This window comes from Bemisia tabaci, chromosome 2 (genome assembly GCF_918797505.1).
Source record: "Bemisia tabaci chromosome 2, PGI_BMITA_v3".
NCBI lineage: Eukaryota > Metazoa > Arthropoda > Insecta > Hemiptera > Aleyrodidae > Bemisia > Bemisia tabaci.
In genome coordinates this window covers 33,866,345-33,887,365 of record NC_092794.1, presented here as the reverse complement: position 1 = coordinate 33,887,365, position 21,021 = coordinate 33,866,345, and the positions used below count along the sequence as shown (strand labels likewise).

General features: G+C 42.2%; 2 protein-coding genes across 3 annotated transcripts in view; both read left to right on the top strand.

The window, feature by feature from the left end:
• Window positions 1-21,021, top strand: part of LOC140224062 (uncharacterized) — a 526,468-nt gene that overhangs the window by 55,522 nt on the left and 449,925 nt on the right. The window lies entirely within an intron of this gene.
• LOC140224060 (uncharacterized) lies at window positions 3,029-11,582 on the top strand. Its single transcript, XM_072297170.1, has one exon. The coding sequence runs from the start codon at window positions 6,206-6,208 to the stop codon at window positions 10,259-10,261; it is 4,056 nt and encodes a 1,351-aa protein (XP_072153271.1). The 5' UTR covers window positions 3,029-6,205; the 3' UTR covers window positions 10,262-11,582.

Genomic DNA, 21,021 nt, shown 5'->3' with positions numbered 1-21,021 from the left:
GTGAAATAAGCTTCAGATCGTCCTTTTAAAGGCCAGAACCGTTGTTAATTTATGTCTATTTAGTAATTTTGTAGGAAATTTTTGTGCGTACGGAATTCTTGCATTACGTAAACGACCATTGACCCGAAAAACTCCAGTTTCATCAAGGAAGGGATTTCATGCTAAAAGTTTGCTTTTTTTGTGTAAAATACCTGAGGATGAAATGTCACGCGAAAATACTTAATACTGGGCAATTTTAATCAATTTAATCATAGAACTGTCGCATTCAGCTGCTGTTTATTCTCCAATCTTTCTACATAGCTTGTTTTCGGACTTATAATTGAAAATAAACCGTTGAACAAATGCAAAAACTCTTATCAACTTAGAAAGGGAGGAGTATTTTTCAAATAAGTCAAAGGGCTTAACCGAAATTACGTGAGAAGTACAAGAAGACTGCATTTCAGTAGACAAATCATTATTTTACCGAATATCTTGATGACAGTGTTGGAAAATACCCGGGTTATGCAACATTTCTGGTTCACGCCACCATAAACTTGAGTTCCTCAAAGTAGAACACTGAACCCCACGAGAAATTAAATCAGCAGGATTTTGATCTGATGATACATGACACTAATGAGCATTTTCAGTATTCAACTGAATTTCAGCCACTCTATTCGCTACAAAAGTTTTCCAACGATTTGGCGGTTCACGAATACAGTCAAGAGTAATAATCGTCGAATCAGTTCACAAGCAAATCGCCGAAAAGGGCATCCGCATAGCATTTTAAACTTGAGACAATAATCGTGATAAAAGTAATGCCCCGCATAATTCTAATCTTGGTAAACTAGTAGAATGCAAAGGAGCCACGCGGGATTTTGAAATTAATGATTGACAGTGAGAATTTTCGTCTTTATCAATCGAACGAACGTAAATAGGTACAAGCACCATAAGCTCGGATTGACGCATCAGAAAAACCATGCAACTCAACATTAAAATCATAAGGAGCGAAACAACGTGTCTAGGAACTACTAATTTTGAGATTAACAACATATCTGAACAAAAATTTCTCCATTAAGTAATAATAGACTGAGACAACGATTCATGCCAGAGAATCATTAGCTTCCAAACGTCTTGCATTTTAAGCTTGGCCCGTATCACTAACGGACTTAAGAAAGATAATGGATCAAAAATCTTCCCTGCTAAAAATGACTATGTTGGTAACATGTTGAGACTATGTTGTCACCAACAGGGTCTAAAACGCCCATGTTGGTATCATGATGATATCAACATGATATCAACGTGATATCAACTTGGGGTAAAAGACCAACATGATACCAACATGCTAGCAATATGGCAAGTCCCAATATGATATAAACATGATTTTAAAAAAATGTTGTTAACAACATTGCACAAATATGGTAACATGATGATATCAATTTGGACTTTCTTACCATCATGATAAAGAGTTGATGTAAAGTTTGGTGTCTGTTGGTCCCATCATGGGAACATACTGATATCATTGCACTGAAAAAAAAAGTTCAGTGATTTTTACCGAACCCTCAATTGAATGTTTTATGATATTTTATGACATTTTATCAAATGTTAGTATTATTATCGAATGCATATTTCTATTGAAACATTAATACTGCTAATTCTGTTAATACAACGTTGCAGAGTTGACATAAAAAACCTATAAAAAATGTTCATTTTATCAAGTTTCTTAATTAAAAAAACGAACTTAGTGACCGCTAAAAGATATTTTTGGGGGTTTAGATGCAATTTTATGATAGATTAAGTTTTTTGTTAAAGTTTATCTCAGAATGTAAGTATAGTCCTAACGATACAGAATTGCAACGTTTATATATTTGAGCTTTAAAAATGTCTATATTTTTAAGTTCTGAGTTTCAGAAGCTACCTTCGTAGAGTTTAATCACGATTTGAGGCAGAAAATCAACCATTTATGTCATTTGTAGATGAATGTTTGTATTTGAAGAAGAATACTTTGACCGGTGGTGATACAGTGTTGCCATGCTTAAGACTTTGAACTCTGTATGGATTATGTTTTTTTCTTGTTGAACACGACTTCAATGGGTATCGTAACTCGTATCAAGGCAAAATATCAAGGGCTGATCTCAGTCCCAGGCAACGATTGGTTTTGGAAAAAATACTGCTGCCAAGTTTATTCGTAATTCTTTTCAAACAAAAAATAATACAATTATTTTAAAATAAAGATGCTTCTAATTTAATCTTTTCATTTTATTTTATTTTTTTGTAATTTTTTTAGTCTTTGGTAATTTATATTTTATATTTATTTATTAATTTCCGTGAAAATATTTTCTTCAATTGATACATGAGTATAGTCTTGCCTTCAAATATATGGCATGTACCTCAATATGTTGCCGATTTTTTACTTTTACCAAGTATCTCAATTATTTTGAGGCATCTGAATGAAAGATATGTTTTCAATAGCACCGTATGAATGCCTGCTCCGTAATTTAATGAATTCGGAAACTCAGCTTTCGGATCAGGATGAAAACTCAAGGAACGGATGCAAATAATGACGGAAGCGCAATGAATGTACAGACTCCAAAGAACGAGGATTATGTCTTCGGAATGGTGATGGACACATCGCATATTCTTGGGTTCGGTGTCTGTAGTTCACTAAATTGGGCGCATCCCAAATACCATAATATTGCCATTATGTGGCTGCAGCAGCCAACAGTTCTTGAACCACTTTCACAGGTACAGAACCACTCTCGTATTACATCTACCCCTGCTTTAGCTTTATCAGCTAGGACAAAAATGTGATTATGTTTACCACTGCGGTAGCGCGATTTCATGTATGCCTTGACGAGTAATGACTCTGTAACGTGGATACCTCATTTCCCGAAGTCTAAACCTGCTGTTCTATGTTTCACTGGTGGTTCAAACTTATGTACTAGAAAAATGCCTTCATTTTCATGCTTAGCGTATTATGACATTGCAATGTTGATCTGATAAGGCCTAAGACTTAGCTGATATAAATAAGTAGGGTGAAAACAGGAATTTGACCACAAAAGTTTTTAGCCAAATTGTGCAGAAAAATATGAATTAAATTACAGCGTTGTATAGGGATTATTGTTCAATATGGCAACGCTGTAAAAAGAAAGTATTGCATGTTGCCCCTTCAATATGCGGGTTATGCAATCGTGTATTAATGCCCCTTCATTTTTCGGGTTATGCAATGGTGTATTTTTCAAGATGGCGCAGCAGCGTTGCCGAACGGGGCACGTAAATAAATGATTTATTTATTGGTGAAATTTTGCAACATTGCATTTTACAGTGTTGCCAGATGGGGCGAGAAATTAGTTGATTTTTCCGTACAGTGTTGCCAGATTGTGCAAAAAAATTCGGATTTTCGGACTTGTAAAATTTTTCGGTTTCGAGAGACCGTATCTTGCAGTATGGGCCTGGTATCTGATACTGTAGATTAGGGTCTGATTCGGTACGCTGGACTACGAGGGTTTTCCCACTCTCGCTCTCCGTTCGTTTCTGTTCGTCCCTTCGAAAGGCTTCTGACCGCCATGCAGGAGCCTACCCTATGATTAGGGCCAGTTTTCACAATGTCGCGCAGTGTCGCTTGCACGTTATGCCTGGTAACGCTAACGAACGCTGGACTATACGAGGGATTTCCCACTCTCGCTCTCCGTTCGTTTCTGTTCGTCCCTTCGAAAGGCTTCTGACCGCCATGCAGTGGCCTACCCTATGATTAGGGCCAGTTTTCACAATGTCGCGCAGTGTCGCTTGCACGTTATGCCTGGTAACGCTAACGAACGCTGGACTATACGAGGGATTTCCCACTCTCGCTCTCCGTTCGTTTCTGTTCGTCCCTTCGAAAGGCTTCTGACCGCCATGCAGGAGCCTACCCTATGATTAGGGCCAGTTTTCACAATGTCGCGCAGTGTCGCTTGCACGTTATGCCTGGTAACGCTAACGAACGCTGGACTATACGAGGGATTTCCCACTCTCGCTCTCCGTTCGTTTCTGTTCGTCCCTTCGAAAGGCTTCTGACCGCCATGCAGGAGCCTACCCTATGATTAGGGCCAGTTTTCACAATGTCGCGCAGTGTCGCTTGCACGTTATGCCTGGGAACGCTAACGAACGCTGGACTATGAGGGCGGATACTGGAGAATAGGGTCTGATTCGGGAATTTCAATTTTTCAGTAGCGTGCGCTTGGAGATGCGTATCGGGAACCTTGTGTTTTGGGAATGGATATTGCAATGTTCAATTTGATGAATTAAAAAATTTTTATTATTTTTTATTGGATATTTACAGTTACAGTTTAAAAACAGTTCGCGTTTAGAAAACGCACTAAAAACGTGAGGGTTGTCAACCACAAACATCGGATCCTTCTCCTTCTCCGAACTTTAAATCTACACTTATGTCATCGAGTTTCCGATTGTTATTTTTCCGGGCCATCCTGATGAAACGGAACTTGCAGTCGGATGAAAGGTACTTGGAGTACAGGTACGGTGCGGAGCAAATGAGCGCCAGTAAACTCAAGATGAATAGAAGAACATCCGTCAAGGTAGAGGGTGCGCATTTGATTTCCGGACAGACAGGGCACATTGTGATGTTTGCTTCGGATGAGTTTTCCACCAGTGAGGATTTCACTCCAACAACAGCAATGATGATGGTGATGAGAATTATTTTATCAATCATGATTTCTTCCTTGCGATACTGAGAAGAGAATGCATACTATTTATACGAAATCCAACTGCTAGACCCGCTCTCCTCTCTCTCTTGTGTATAATACTACGCGAATTGCACTTAACAGTCTACCTATCTTCCACTCCTCTTCGTCTACTTTCTTGTACCCCTGCTTTAGGAAGTAAATTATTTCGTGCTCGTCTGCGACACGTTCTAGGAGAAGGCAAAATCTTTCCGTTATCTCAACTAAGCCGTAACACCCGACGGGATCGGAAGTGTCTATTGAGCTGAGTTTAAGATGGTGGAATAACTTGTCAGGAAAAAGGAGTCGGGCAAACTTGTTCAAAAGCTCTGCTCGTATTCCTGTAAATTTGAAAGTGAGAGCCTCATATACCATATCCAAGGTGTTCATCGCTCTGATCGATTGTGATTTGAGGGTTGGAGCGTCCATACTTGACGAGTTCTTGTTTTGAAATGATCGATCACACTTCCTCGACACTATTTATACGTTCCCCCCCGACTCGCATTGATAATTTTTTTCCACTTGAGAAAATTTAGCACTCAGACAGACTCGAGTGGGCGTTATCGAGGTAGAGGCACTTAAGTGGTGGATAACAATGATGCAACTTTCTCGCCTCTTGCATCAGCTACTCGAACCACTCTGGGTGATGCAACTTTCTCGCCTCTTGCATCAGCTACTCGAACCACTCTGGCTGATGCAACTCTCTCGCCTCTTGCATCAGCTACTCGAACCACTCTAGTCAAGCGCAGTAGGTAGGGGAATCATTATGTCTTCGCCTTCGTGGATAATAGTTTCGCCGCCAGCGTCCTCAGTGTCCAGTGCTAACGTATTCGACCTAATCGAGTCTGACAAATTATGACGACATAGTTTGTCCGAGTGAAACCGAGTTTGGTGATTATCAAATACTACTATATTTACTCCGTGGTAAATTATAACTCTACATAAAAGTGTAATTTATGTTACGACTTATGACGACATAGTTTGTCCGAGTGAAACCGAGTTTGGTGATTATCAAATACTACTATATTTACTCCGTGGTAAATTATAACTCTACATAAAAGTGTAATTTATGTTACGACTTATGACGACATAGTTTGTCCGAGTGAAACCGAGTTTGGTGATTAACAAATACTACTATATTTACTTTGAGGTAAATCATGAGTCTACAGTTTCTTTCCGCTCGGTGAGGAAACTAAATATATTTACCTCCGCGTAGAAAACTCGTCAGTCTCACTTTTGATGATATTGGAAACCCTCGAGCTTATAATAGTATTCACTCTGAAATCTTTTCAGAGAACAGAATCTTACAAACGAGAAAATAGTGTTGATTTTCTATTCTGACGAAATCAGAAAATCTCGAGCTTATAATAGTATAAAACTTTGAGCTTAAAATAGTATTCACTTGTTCGCTCTGAAATCTTTTCAGTGAACAGAATCTAGCAAACGTAAAGAAAGTGCAAGTTTTCTTTTCTGACCGACTCGGAAGACTTTGAGCTTAAAATAGTATCTTTATCATGGCTGCTCAAGAACAGAATGTTGAAACTTTCATCCAATGTGATATTTGTGATGAATTTTATAAACAAGGTGAAAAGCATGAACATGGTGCGGAACAAATTAAGAAGGAGGAGGAGGGTATCAACGATGAAACGTATATTAAACAGGAGCTCATCCAATGTGATATTTGTGATGAATTTTATAGACAAGGTGAAAAGCACGAACATGGTGCCGAACAAATTAAGAAGGAGGAGGGTATCAACGATGAAACGCACATTAAACAGGAGCACAACGCGCTCATCCATTGTGATCTTTGTGATGAGTTTTATGCGGAGGGAGAGAATCATGAGCAATCTCCCGAACATATTGAAAAGATGTCCACCTCATCACCTACCGATGACAACAACGATCAAGAATATTGTGACACGTGTAAAATATCATACCATAAAAGAGAAAAACATGAAGAATCTGCAAGTCACATAAGAAATTTGTTCGAGATGAAAGTACCGATTGTTCAAGTTGAGACTGCTTGTCAAAGCAGGTTGAAAACATTTTTCATCACAAACTTCCAGCCAGAGAATCTCATCATAGATGAGTACCTCCTATCGGCTAAAGACCTCATGCTTAAAAAAATAAAAGAAGAACTCACCGGCGAGGCATTGAAGGTTAATATACTAGTTTACGCCGAGTACGAGAAAGCTGACGATAAGGACAAGGAAGGAATGCAGTTGAAAAAGTTTAAGACTAAAAACGAAGCTATTTTCGCGTCAACGGATCTGGACGAGTATTATGAAAAGTTCAGGGCCAAGATCAATAAAGAGTCATTCGATTTTCACATGAACGGATCCGGGTGGGTGCTGAAGAAGATACAAGGTATGGAGCTACGTATCAACCGCTATTACGCGTTACATCGAGGAGGAACGTACGTTAAGCTTCCGTTTCGAACGAACAATGTTGTCAATGTAAATAACGGTGAATCAAACGATTGTTTCCGGTACGCAATGTTGGGAAAGTTCGTCCCGAAGGAAGAGAAGAATAAATTTCGTCCGGAAATATATGTAGATCTGTTCGATCGTTACGATTTCTCGGACGTTCGATTACCCACGAGCATAGATGACATTATCAAATTCGAGAAAAGGAACAACGTATCGGTTTCGGTATTTGGGCTCCGTGAGAGTTTGGTGTCCAACAAGAAAAAGTATACAGTTTACCCAATTAAAGTTGCCGACCCGGAAAGAGAGGACCACACCGACCTACTATGTCTCTCAACCCCCGTACCTTTAAGTTACCATTATTGCTGGATCAGTAACTTTGAACAACTTGTACGTAATCAGTTGACAAAATATCATCATCGTATCTACATCTGCAAGAAGTGCTTTACGTACAAGTACTCGATGGAGGAATTGAGTCAACATAAAGTTCTCTGCTCTTTGGTAAGCAAAGACGCATTTCTAGCTTCATTTCCAGACGAGCGATACCTCAAATTCGAAAATCACCACAAGGAAATAAAACATAATTATGTAATTTATGCAGACTTTGAAGCCTACTTGGAACAAATTCATGGTGACTCGGAGCATCCAGCTTCTGCGTATAGGCGGCACATCTCAAATTCTTACGCTTACCTCCTCGTCACGGAGGATCCCGAATTTAAAATGACGGAACCGAAACTGTACCGTGGCGAAGAGGCACATATCAAATTTCTGGACGATATAATCACTCTCGTAGGAAGAATCAGTGAGAGTTACAATGACAAAGAGAGTAAAATAATAATGACACATGAAGACCGGGCCACATTTGAAGCGGAAAATAGGTGTGGACATTGTGAGGTGGATTTCTCACAACCAGGTATCGTAAAGGTAAGGGATCATGACCATCAAAAGAGAGCGGGAGGGAAAACAAGGTCCAATTATCGAAAAGCCTTATGTTCAAATTGCAATCTTATTTTCCGACATGAGAAATGTGTTAGAGTCGTCCTGCACAATGGTAGCAGGTATGATTTCCACGAGGTAGTGCTGGCTCTGAACAAATATCCTCATCGCGTTGAAATAATACCACACACGGAGGAAAATTACATCAGCATGACGGTCCATCTGGGAAACAGGTTTTCGATCAAGTTCATCGACTCGTTCCGATTCCTCCCCGCATCGTTGGATAAACTGGTTCAGACGATCCCGCGCGAATCTTTCGTTCGCACGAGGAAACTCACTCGCACAGACAATGAGTTCGACATGGTTTGTCGGAAAGCTCCGTTCCCGTACGATTACGTTGACAATCCGGCCAAGCTGAACGAGACGCGTCCACCACCGCGAGAGGCTTTCTTCAACACCCTGACTCAAACGGACATCTCTGAAGAAGAATACGAACGGTTTCTCCAAGTTTGGCAAACTTTCAATTTCCGTAATCTCGGCGAGTATTCAGATTTCTACTTGCGACTCGACGTGTGCCTCCTCAGCGATGTGTTTGAGGAGTTCCGACTTTTCGGAATAAAAAATTATAGTTTGGACTGTGCCAATTATTTGACGCTACCCGGATTCGCTTTCGACGCATTCCTAAAAATAACTAATGTGAAAATTCAACTCTTCAATGATATGGATATGGTATTCATGATTATGAGCTCGATCCGAGGTGGGATAACACAGGTGGTGAAACGGCACGCTCTCGCAAACAATCCTTTGATACCGGATCAGTTTGATCCTAAAAAACCAGTGAACTATATACAATACTTGGATGTGACGGCACTTTACGCACACACCATGAGAAAGCATCTGCCCTACGATAACTACACTTGGGTCCCGGAAGGAGAAGAGTTGCTAACTCTGGCGAAAACTATAATCAACCATCCCGACGACGCTCCTTTCGGGTACATACTCGATGTAGATATTGAATATCCAGAACACCTCCACGACCTGCACAAGGACCTTCCGTTCTTGTGCAAGAACGAAATACCACCATCGGGAGCGGGGAAATGTACGAAACTATTGACGACTCTAGCTAATAAAAACAACTATGTTATCCACTATGTAATGTTGAAAGAAGCGCTCGGTCAAGGATTAAAACTCCTGCGCGTCAACCGGGCCATCAAATTCCGTCAGGCTCCTTTCTTGGCACCCTTCATCGAGCTGAACGCCCGGTTGAGACGGGAGGCTACGAATCCGTTCCACCAAACGCTCCTGAAACTGTGCAGCAACGCTTGCTACGGAAAATTTATCGAGAACCCGTTGAAGCGAAAGAATATTAAATTGGGTACAAACAGCAGACAGATATTGAAAGCCATCTCACGGGTCGATTTCATAGATCGCACGATTTTCGCAGAAGAATTGGTAGCAATCCATTTACGGAGAACAGAGGTCGTCATAGACAGACCAATGATTGTTGGTTTTTCAATCTTAGATCTGAGTAAAGTACACATGTATCAATTCCACTATAATCACATGCTTAAGAAGTACAATCCCGACCAAGTTCAACTTCTCTATATGGATACGGACTCGTTCATTTACGAGTTGACTACACCGAACGTCTACGATGATATGATGTCAGATCTTCACTTGTACGACACCTCCAACTTCCCAGAAGGTCATCAATGTCGCAGCGCGACAAACCGTAAAGTAATGGGTAGTTTTAAGGATGAAACGGGTGGAATACCCATTGCTGAGTTTGTCGCGCTGCGACCCAAAATGTATGCGTATCGTTTTAGCGACGGGGAAACAGAGAAAAGGGCAAAAGGGATATCAACACCAGTGGTAAGATCGCTAAACTTTGCCAATTTTCTCACAGTATTAAAAGATCCTGAATCGAGAATGACCGCCTCGATGCGCAGGATCGGGGCGCGGAAACATCAACTATACTCCTTCGAAACTACAAAAAGAACCCTCTCCGGCTTAGACGATAAACGTTGTATTTTAGAAGACGGTGTTAGCACTGTTCCTTGGGGTCATCGTGAGAACAAAGATCCTTGCATGGTGGATGAAAGTTGCGGAGCCGAGACCGAGTTGAGAAAAATCCTCGCTGTTAAACAACTTCGTATAAATAGTATAGATAATTCTGGAGAACCGTCAGTTAAGAAACCTCGAATTTGAAAATAGGAACATCCTCGCTGTTAAACAACCTCGTATAAATAGTATAAATAATTCTGTTGGAGAACCGTCAGTTAAGAAACCTCGAATTTGAAAATAGTAAAAGTGTAACTAACGAATGATGGCTTGTCTCGATGTACAAGGTTTTTGGAGCCAAGGAAATTTCATCGTCAAAGAGTTTGGTCTTGTGGATATGAAGTGTACTCAAACTGAACTCTATTTATTCAAACCTCCGTTCCCGAGCAGCATGTTGAGCGCTAAAGACGTTGTGACAAACAACTGGTTAACACGCAATTATCATCACTTGGAATGGGAAAGCGGGTTTCTCGAGTACGATGAATTCACTTCAAAAATGAATAGCATCGGGAACCGCTACGATGTACTTTATGTTAAAGGTGAACAAAAACGAAATTTCATCAGTAGTTTCGTGCCGGACAAATGTATCGTTGTAAATTTGGATACTAAAGATTGTCCGTCCTTGCGACTATTGGCTCGTTGGTCGACAGCATATACGTGTCCTTTAGTACATCCATTCTGCGCAATGTCGAACGCATTCCGATTGTGTATGTGGATGTCGGCATCTTATTATCGTGATTATTTCACAGATGAAATCATGCAATGGCAGGAGAAGATTATAGTGGCAGACGAACAAAGGAATCACCCCGATAATAATAAAGGAGTAGTAGATGGAAAGTCAGATTGAACGAACCGAAAAGTGAAATCATCCGTGCTTAATATAGCAGACAAATTGTCGAATCAACCCGACTCAATATATATATAGCACACGAAAAGTGGAATCATTCGCAGACGAATTATCGAAGCGAAATATAGCAGTCGAAAATCATCCGTGCTTAATATAGCAAACAACTTGTTCCACTCGAAATATATAGCGCACGAAAATTGGAATCATTTGTACCTTGAAAGAACTGACGACATGGAAGTTTTCAACAATTCAATCTTGATCGTCAACGCTAAAGAGCTGACTGTAAGCGCCCGCTACAAGATGAACAAACTCATCAAAATACCAACCAAGTACGGGATCACCGTTGCCGCCGATATCATCTTCGAGAATCATCATCGTCTCCTCTTCCTACCTTCGCACATTACGAACCGTTTGACGGACGATGCAATTCAGGATATCAACGCTGGATCCTTCGATCTCATCTACGAAGGCCCGATCGGAAGAACATATAAATTCGCACTCGTTCCAAACGTTGCAGCTTGATTTATATTGTATGTCATGTTTGTATTCTTTGTAAATGATGTAATGTTTGAAAAAAAAAAAAATAAAATAAAATTAAAAAAAAAAAAAAAAAAAAATAAACATGTTATTTTTTTTTTAAATTTTTGCTTAAGATCAATCCAATTGCCTCACGGTTCCGTGCAGTAGTTCGTACGAATACTTTACAGGAGTGATCAGAATCACTTGGGCTGTAGTGTTGGCCGGGAAATTCTCTTTTACCACAACGGTCAACGTGATATCTACCGGAGCTGTTTTTAGATCTTCACCTTGAACGCATTTGATGACAAAAATCGCGCGATCTTTGAAATTTTCAAACAACATAGCTGGCTCGCAGAGTTTCTCACCTTTCCAGTAGTCTCTCATAAAATCGGTGTAGTTCAGGTAGGCGTGATTATAATCCATAGTCGGGAAATCGTAGATCGTATCAACTTGAGGAAACCGACGCTCACCGATTTGAACGCTGACCGAGCGCACATTTACATGGTCGAAACGAGAGGAATCCTTCAGGTGATTGTCCCGTCGATCCGTTTGAAATACCAACACCACGAATTTGGGCTTGTGCCTGCTGGTTGTTCTTACGCTCCATTTGAACGTCTTGGTCGGAAAAATCCCAGGGATGTCGTGCGATTCCCAATTCATGTAACCGAAACTCATCTTGTCGTTCTTCTTCATCTTGAGCAAGATTTGTTTTTCCAGTTCCAACGTGAATTTGACGACGGGAATCTCCCAATAGATTTCGATTATTTTAAATTTAATGGTGTAACCGTCCGCGGTCGCCGCGTCGGTGATATAATATGCATTCTTATCCGTACCACTGCGCACTAGGATCAACTCTTGCGAGCATCTGACTAGAACGTCTTTGAAATGTACTGCGAATCCGCTGAGTGAAGACAACGGAACGACGGCGCACTGAGTTTCATCCAACGTTGTCATATCCCATTCGGCCCATGAAGAAGAGATGTCACAAAACCCGGCAGTTGCGAGTCCCGCGGTTTCCGCTCTAGTGTATGTGAGATAATTTTTCACGGTCGATGTCACTCCGACACACTGCATGCTATCGATTTCCGTCCCGTTCACTTTGTACTGCATACGGTCGAACAAGTGCAGGGGATAATTGTTAGCCCACTTGACTTTAGGTTTCGCAGCATCTGCGGCGGCTCCAGGATTTTTCTCGAGTTTCACTTCTAAACGCATGAAGATCCTCGAATCTTGAGGCACGGTGATCAGACCGTGGGTATCGGGGGTGAACCGGATCGAATCGTTGTTTCCACGCCGTTCGTCGACCGGACCGAAACGGATGTATTCGTATTCGATGATCTCTTGTCGCCAAGCTTCCATTTTGTTCTTATTTCGGATTTTTCACCACGAATCCGAGTTGTGTGAGAGCCCTCTTGGAATATTCGCTCAAAGTTTTCCTCTGCTGCTGCTGTTGTTGACAACTAGTCCGTGGATTATCAATACTATTATATGCGAGAGAATTTAGGAACGTATCGTTGTTCTGGATCCTTCGTTTACCCATAAGTTACTGGTCTCACGTGCAGTCGAACTGTCACTTCTTCACCACCGAAATTGATCGCTCTTCCTTGTTGGTCTACTATATTAACGAGCAAACGTTGGATCTTATCACCCAAGACGGGGTAGTAATGAATCGTCGACGGTTGCTCTACCATTTTGAATCCTGGTTCGATATCGGGAGCAAACGCATAAATGTGATGTCCGCGCACCCCGTTCACGTATCCACCGTCGGCGATGCTGCATTCGATGCATATCATGTTTACAGGTGAGATGTTGACGCGATAGTCAGCTTCGTGCCATTCGTCCGGTGCCAAGAGACGCTTTCCGAATCCGAGCACCTTACGTAAAGTGCCGGGTCTGCGGAAATCGATCCAGTACTTGGATTTGATGCTTACTTTAAGCGTAGCGTTGTTCGCTTTGAGTTTGATAGCTTCCGCTCCGCCAAGATCTCCCTGCAAGTATTCTTGTATACCCTCGATCTCGTAGGCTCCGATCGGGAACGAAATTGCCGAGTAATTCTCTTCAGGGCTCTCGGAGTAGAAAAGCAGTCTGTTCGTTATGTCGATGTTCGGGATGGAATAATAAGTTACAAAACCCGTCAGACCGATCTCGCAAGGTCCGAACAACTCGAGAGGTCTAGGCAGTGCAAACTCGAGAACGTTGCTCCTCCCCGTCAACATGAACGTGTGACATCTTTTCTGAGTTTCCATATTCGGGTTTCGAAAATACTATATATTCCTGGTTTGTACGAGCCATTCTAAACATCGTTTCCCGCAGACGCTTGAGTTGAAATTTTGTTCGCTATCATAATTGTATCCTATTGTCGTCATCGTTGAGCTACCGCGTGAGCGTAAAATGTATCGCGTAATTTCAACGGGTGGTGGTAAATCACCGAAGCTGTCGTAGTACAATGCGTTACCGCACTTTGAAATCCGGTATGCTGTCCAATGTGTACCGGCTCCATCGCTTCGGTCCAGATTGACGATACCGCACTCGGGACGTTTGGGTTTCTTGGTCGCCAATTCATCGATCATGAACACACCGCGGAAATGCGGGATTCGTAATTGTTCTGTCGCAGCGATCCTCAACTCAACATCCGTCATCGCTCGGCGCGGTAGCTCACGGATCAGTTTAAATTCTTTCGGTAAGGTCTCAAGTAAAGTCCGTAACCTTTACGGTACGGTCGCAAGTACAATCCTTCACCGAGGTGTACGTTCTTCTTCAAAGATCCGTCGATGACCGTCTTGATCATTTTCGCTACCGGTGTGATTGTTCGCGCGGCCAGACCGATACTCGTCAGAAGATTCTTGACTCCGGCACCCGTCTTCGGAATAGCCAAGATTCGCTCCGCCGGTTTCTTCTTCCTCTTCGTTTTCGACACCCCGGCACCCATCTTTGGGAGAGCCAAGATTCGTTCGATCGACCGCTCCACCGGTTTCGTCTTCTTCTTCGACGCTCTCTTCTTCTTCTTCTTGGATTTCGGTTTTTTCGCTGCCACCGTCTTGTTTAGTCCCATTCCGAGTTTGGCTTTGAGTTTCATAGCGTTCGTTACGGCGTATGCTGCCGCTCTTTCACCCAACGATGAGTCGGACGCTTTCACACGTTCCCAAGCTCTGTCCGCAAGTATGAGATCGGCTTTGTTCCTCTCGGTGGTGTCTTTGGTCTTACTGTATGCGATGTCGTGGGACTTGCAAGCTTCGTCGAGCGGATTTATACCCGGATCTCCGCGTTTCAATCGTTCTGCGAGGCGAGTGCCCGGTCCGCAGTACCTGTAGTCGCCCGGTAAGTGTAGTTCGAACGGTAGTGAATTTATCAACGAGTTTAACAGTCCACGTCCTCGATTGGTTTTGCTGCAAGTTGATGTTCTTCTCGGTGACATACTCTGACGAAAATCTCCATACTATTTATACGGAGAAGTAAAGAAAATAACTGTCCGATAAAATAGGGAACGAATACGATGCGACTCGTCAAGCAAAGAAAGTCACTGCGAGTCCGGAACCTCGACAAACGGAAGAAGCAAAATGAAAACCGACGACAACGACGACGACACAGTGAACTGTTACCGAACAGTATCCGTTGCATTGTCGTTGGACCGTCCAACTGCGGTAAAACAAACGTGATGGTTTGCTTGCTACAACATCCGAACGGATTGAAGTTCCGCAACGTGTACTTGTACTCCAAGACACCGTTCCAACCCAAGTACGAAGAACTGCGTCGGATATTCGATGGAATCGACGGTCTCGGATACAACGTCTATTCGGACACGGCCGAGATTGTTCCACCAAACGATGCCGCATCAGACTCGGTCTTCATTTTCGATGATGTCGCTTGTGACAAACAAAATGCGATGCGGGAATATTTCAGTATGGGAAGACACAGCTCGGTCGACAGTTTCTACTTGTGTCAAACGTATTCTCGCATACCGAAACAATTGATTCGCGATAACGCTAACCTGCTCGTAGTTTTCAAACAGGACAATACAAACTTGCGACACATCTACGACGATCACGTCAACACAGATTTCACGTTCGAAGATTTCAGACACATCTGCTCGGTGTGCTGGCAGGACAAGTACGGGTTTTTAGTCATCGATAAAGATAGTAATAAGAACGAGGGAAGGTACCGGAAAGGCTTCGATACTTTTATTGAACAAGATGGATAACTTATCGTTGTCGACGATCGCTCAGAAATACGGTAGTATCGATAAAATCCGTCAAGATATCAAACGGAAGTTAAATACCATTCGCACCGGAGAGGCGGACGCTCAGGTGACGTTGAAGAAAGTTTTCAAACCGTTGACAGATCCGCTCGCAGCGTTGCAGAAAACTGTGTCGTCGTCGTCAACTCCCGCACTTGTCGCTGCTCCTCAGGAAAAGAAAACCAAGATCGAAGCTTCAAAATCGGAAACGAAAGATGGAACAACGTTTGTTGATAGTTTATTTGCTTCGTTCGGATCACCGAAAAATATAAACAACGATGATGATGACGATTCAAAGGAGGATGATGATGATGACGATGATGAATCGTTCCAAGATGCAACGGGTAAAGAACAAACAACGAGTCGCACTGAAGACGATGACGTCGATTCTCGAAACACAATCACTGCCCCGCACGTACAGTTCTACTTGGACGATCTGGAGAAACAACCGAAACAATCCGATACCACGTATGGTGTGCGGAAAGCGATCAACGGAAACTATCTTATCGGAAATCGAATCATAAGTTTCGATTCGGACGGACGACTAATCTTGGACGGTGGCGATGAGGTGTTCGAACCGACACCCGGGTTCTTGGAGCTCATTTTCAAGAAACATCCGCGTAATTACACAGCAGATGATCGTGCTAATTTCCAACGAGTAGTTACGCTCACCAATGCGCATTGGAGGAATCACCATCCACACGGTAGACCCAACTCGAACCGCAGTCAAAAATACCGCGATCTCATCAAACCTTTGTTCGCTACATCTACTCCGAGATCAACGAGGAAGTCATCGCGTAAAAAATTGAAGAAAGGCTCTGGTATGAAAATTCACCGTGCGAAACGGGAACTCGTCTATTGGGACGATCCGAACGAATTGGTCCAACGTCTCGTTTTACTTGTAGCTTCGAAACAAGCTGGTCACACCGATCACGATCGTGAAATTCTGAGTATCGTCGAAGAGCTTCGCGAAGCGGATTACATCCACTAAATATAGGTTCCGCACAAAAATGAGTCACACCGACCGGTTTGGAAGATCGAAAGGAACTTACGTTCGCAACACGAAGCAAGGTCTCAAAGGAGACGGTTTCTTACTGGATCCGGACGGAAATTATCTCGTATCCAACAAACGGATCCGACAACTGCAAGATCCCGAAGAGGATACCGACGCCGTGAACAAACAATGGACAGACTCGAGGTGGACGGAAGCTATGAATTTAGCACAGCTTTGTTTGGAGAGAATGGAAGAATACAAAAGTATCGCGCAACGACTCGAGATGAAATTATCACGACTGGAAAATAGAATCACTCAACTAGAGGTTGTGAATCGAATGAAAGGAAAATAGTGTTGCGATGAGTCACACGGACGGTTTTGGCCGATCGAAATTCCGCCGCGGGCCAAAAGGTGACGGATTCTCACTGGATTCCGACGGAAATTATATCGTATCGAACAAACGGATTCGTCAAGTGCAAGATCCCGAAAGCGATGAGGATGTGGTGAACAAACAATGGTCCGAACGGAAGTGGAAGGAAGCCATGAAATTAGCTCAACACTGTCTGGAGCGTATCCACCAACTTCAGCAATCTTACAATCGTCTGGTTAAAATAGTAGCAACGAAACAGCATTTGAATCGAGAGAGCGGACGACGTCGACGGTAATTATCATGTCGGCAGAGAAACGTGGGATCGTCGAGGAGCTACATAAACCTGCACGACGAAACTATCCGCGTCGTAAAGTACGGATTCTCGGATTGTTCGATTTATGGCAAGCCGATCTCGTCGAGATGCAACCGTACGCCTCGGTCAACAAAGGATACAGATATCTCCTTACCGTCATCGACGCGTGCTCGAAAAAGGCGTGGGCCGAACCGCTCAAATCGAAAACGGCCACGGATGTCACTTATGCTCTGCAACGCGTTCTCAAAGCAGCCGGAAAGTCACCGAAACATTTACAAGTCGATATGGGCTCGGAATTCTACAACTCCAAATGTCAGGCATTGATGAAGCGTCACCATATCAATATGTACAGCTCGTTCTCGACAACCAAAGCCTCCATTGTGGAGCGATTCAATCGAACGCTCAAAACGAAGATGTGGAAAGAGTTCAGCGCGCAAGGATCGTACAAGTGGGTAGATCTATTACCGAAACTCATCCGTGTATATAACGGGAGCGTTCATCGCACAATCGGGATGAAACCAATCGATGTCACCGAAAAGGATGTACCGATGATCCTGCAAAAGCTTCGTGGACCGCCGCTGAGTAAAATTGAAAAGAGACGTCTGGCCAGACGAAAACTGAATGTCGGTGATCACGTCCGGATCTCGAGACTCAAAGCCATGTTCGAGAAAGGATACACACCGAATTGGAGCACGGAAATTTTCAAGATTGTCAGCGTCAATCCCACCGTTCCGATCACGTACGATCTGAAAGACGCACACGATACGATCATCAAAGGAAAATTCTACCGCGAAGAACTCCAACCCACCAACTATAAAGATACGTTCCTGGTGGAGAAAATTCTGCGTCGCAAGAAAAACCAGGTCTTTGTCAAATGGTTGGGTCTGGACGCGAGTCACAATAGTTGGATCGATAGTAAGGATTTCGTATAAATAATAATATTCAACGTGTTTGTGTTTTCGAAACGTGTTTGCGTTTTCTAAACGTGTTTGCGTTTTCTAAACGTGTTTGCGTTTTCTAAACGTGTTTGCGTTTTTTAAACGTGTTTGCGTTTTTTAAACGTGTTTGCGTTTTCGAAACGTGTTTGCGTTTTCGAAACGTGTTTGCGTTTTCGAAACGTGTTTGCGTTTTCTAAACGCGAACTGTTTGAAACTGTAACTGTAAATATCCAATAAAAATTTTTGATTCGTCAAACTGTTGAACATTGCAATATCCATTCCAAGCGCACACTAGTACAAAATTTGAAATTCCCGAATCAGACCCTAATCTACACTATCCGATACCGACCCATATGGAAAGATACGGTCTCTCGAAACCGAAAAATTTTTCAAGTCCGAAAATCCGAATTTTTTGCACAATCTGGCAACACTGTATCGAAAAAATCAACTAATTTCTTGCCCCATCTGGCAACACTGTAAAATGCAATGTTGCAAAATTTCACCCAAAATTAAATCATTTATTTACGTGCCCCGTTTGGCAACGCTGCTGCGCCATCTTGAAAAATACACCATTGCATAACCCGAAAAATGAAGGGGCATTATTACACCATTGCATAACCCGCATATTGAAGGGGCAACACGCAATACTTTCTTTTTACAGCGTTGCCATATTGTACAATAATCCCTATACAACGCTGTAATTTAATTCCTATTTTTCTGCACCATCGTGCAACGCTGTTGGATAATTTACTGTTCTAAAATCCCCATTTTCACCCTACTTAAATAATCTAGAGAAAGTTTGGGAAACTCTAATTGCTCGTTGTTCATGTCATTATCAAGCAAAGTATATTCAAGATCTATGTAAGCTTTCTTCACCTGATTTCTTCACCTTTCACTTGGATTACGTTTTAAAATCAGATAATTATTGGAAGTATCCTTATTTTAAACTTATTTTATAATGGAATGTTAAGAGAAACTTAAATAAAATTGGCAACAGTGCCATTTTAATTCCAGTTTTCACCTAGGATTGACAAAAGTCCTCCACATTTCTTTGCTTCACAATATTACGTATCGACGATTGTTCTATTTTGTCTTCAACAAAATAACGACAGAAAATAGACATTTTCCAGGTACAAGTTGAAAACTTTGCAACACTGTATTATCGTATCCTTTTATAAATTATACTATGCATCTACGAGTATCACTAATTGTTGAATCTATGCCCTAAAATACAGTTGGATCTTCAGTATTAGCGGTTTGTGGATGAGAAACTTTAAAAAATGAGCATTTTAAGGCTGAAAAATGTAAACTTAGCAACGGTGTACTGCCAAAACAAGGCTTACGCATAAGTCAAAAATCTTACTGGAGACTTTTTATATTATAATTTTTCGCGTGCGCTTCGTGTAAGTTGTTAGTAGCATGTCAATATGGCAGCTATGTACGCCTAGCCGCCCAGGCTCTGTGGTAGCGGCCCCCTTAATACACTTCTGTCATGGCGTCCTCCTAACTCGTGTCGTTCTTCCTTTCATCGGTTACCGACTAACATAGGTAACATGGTGTCAGTTGTGAACATCTATATCCAAAGTCTTTTTAACCATGTTTTAGTCTAATCGACATATCTTTTCCTCTCTCGCGGTCGCGATTCGGGTCAATCACGTCGTGTACGTGTCATCATGTGTGGCCTAAAGGTCCTCGTGTAGTCGTGTTCAGTCATAGAATGTAAGTCTATTAAATCCATTTTAAACGTTTTATCCTTTGATTTTATAATCCGCACTGTCTGATTCCTACGAAGCAAATTTCTGTCCTATGATTCTGTACCGGCATCCTTTATCATATATCCTAGTCATCAGTCCTTTGTCCTTAACCTAACTCCTAACCAAATATCCAGATTCCAACCATCTTCAAAATGGATTTACGTCGTCTCGTTTTCGTTCGTCTTATTTCATCGCTTGTAACGTGACACACAAGCCAAATTTGGTGTTTCAAGTTAATCGTCAACCTCAAATGTATCGTCAAGTGTCTCGATTTATCGACTCCAGTTCTGCGTCTCTTCTATCACCGTCATGAAGGCAAGTTAATCTACTCGTCAAACCATGTCAATCCGTCTTGTCCGTCCAGTCAAAGTCACAGTCTAGTATCAGTCTGCTAGTCTCCGTCATGTCACTGCGTCCAATCTAAGTCTGTCGAGTCCAAGTCCGTCACGTCAAGTCTATGGCATAGTCCAAGTCCGTCACGTCAAGTCTATGGTCTAGTCCAGGTCCGTCACGTCAAACAAGCCTGGTTCGTCTACGTCAAACCATTTCGTCTCATCCATGTCTGTTTTCGTCTACTTCTGGTCATTGATGTCTTTTCGTCAATTGCGTCTGTCTGCATCTTCAGATACAACCAAGTTCGTCTCATCCATGTCTGTTTTTGTCTACTTCTGGTCATTGATGCCCTTCGTCAATTGCGTCCGTCTGCATCTTCAGATACATCCAAAAGGTAGTCAAATTACGTCTAGCAAATCCCTTAAATTTTCAACGTCTTTGTTCAGTCCACCTTTATAACTGGACATTAAAGTGTTCTTTACCTTTCCGAAAGCATCAACGTCAAAATGTCTAACGAAGATCATGCTTCTCATTCGTCTTCTAGTTACACGCAACGTAACAGTTCTAAATCCAACTTAGAACTAACTTCTTGTTCACCAATGATC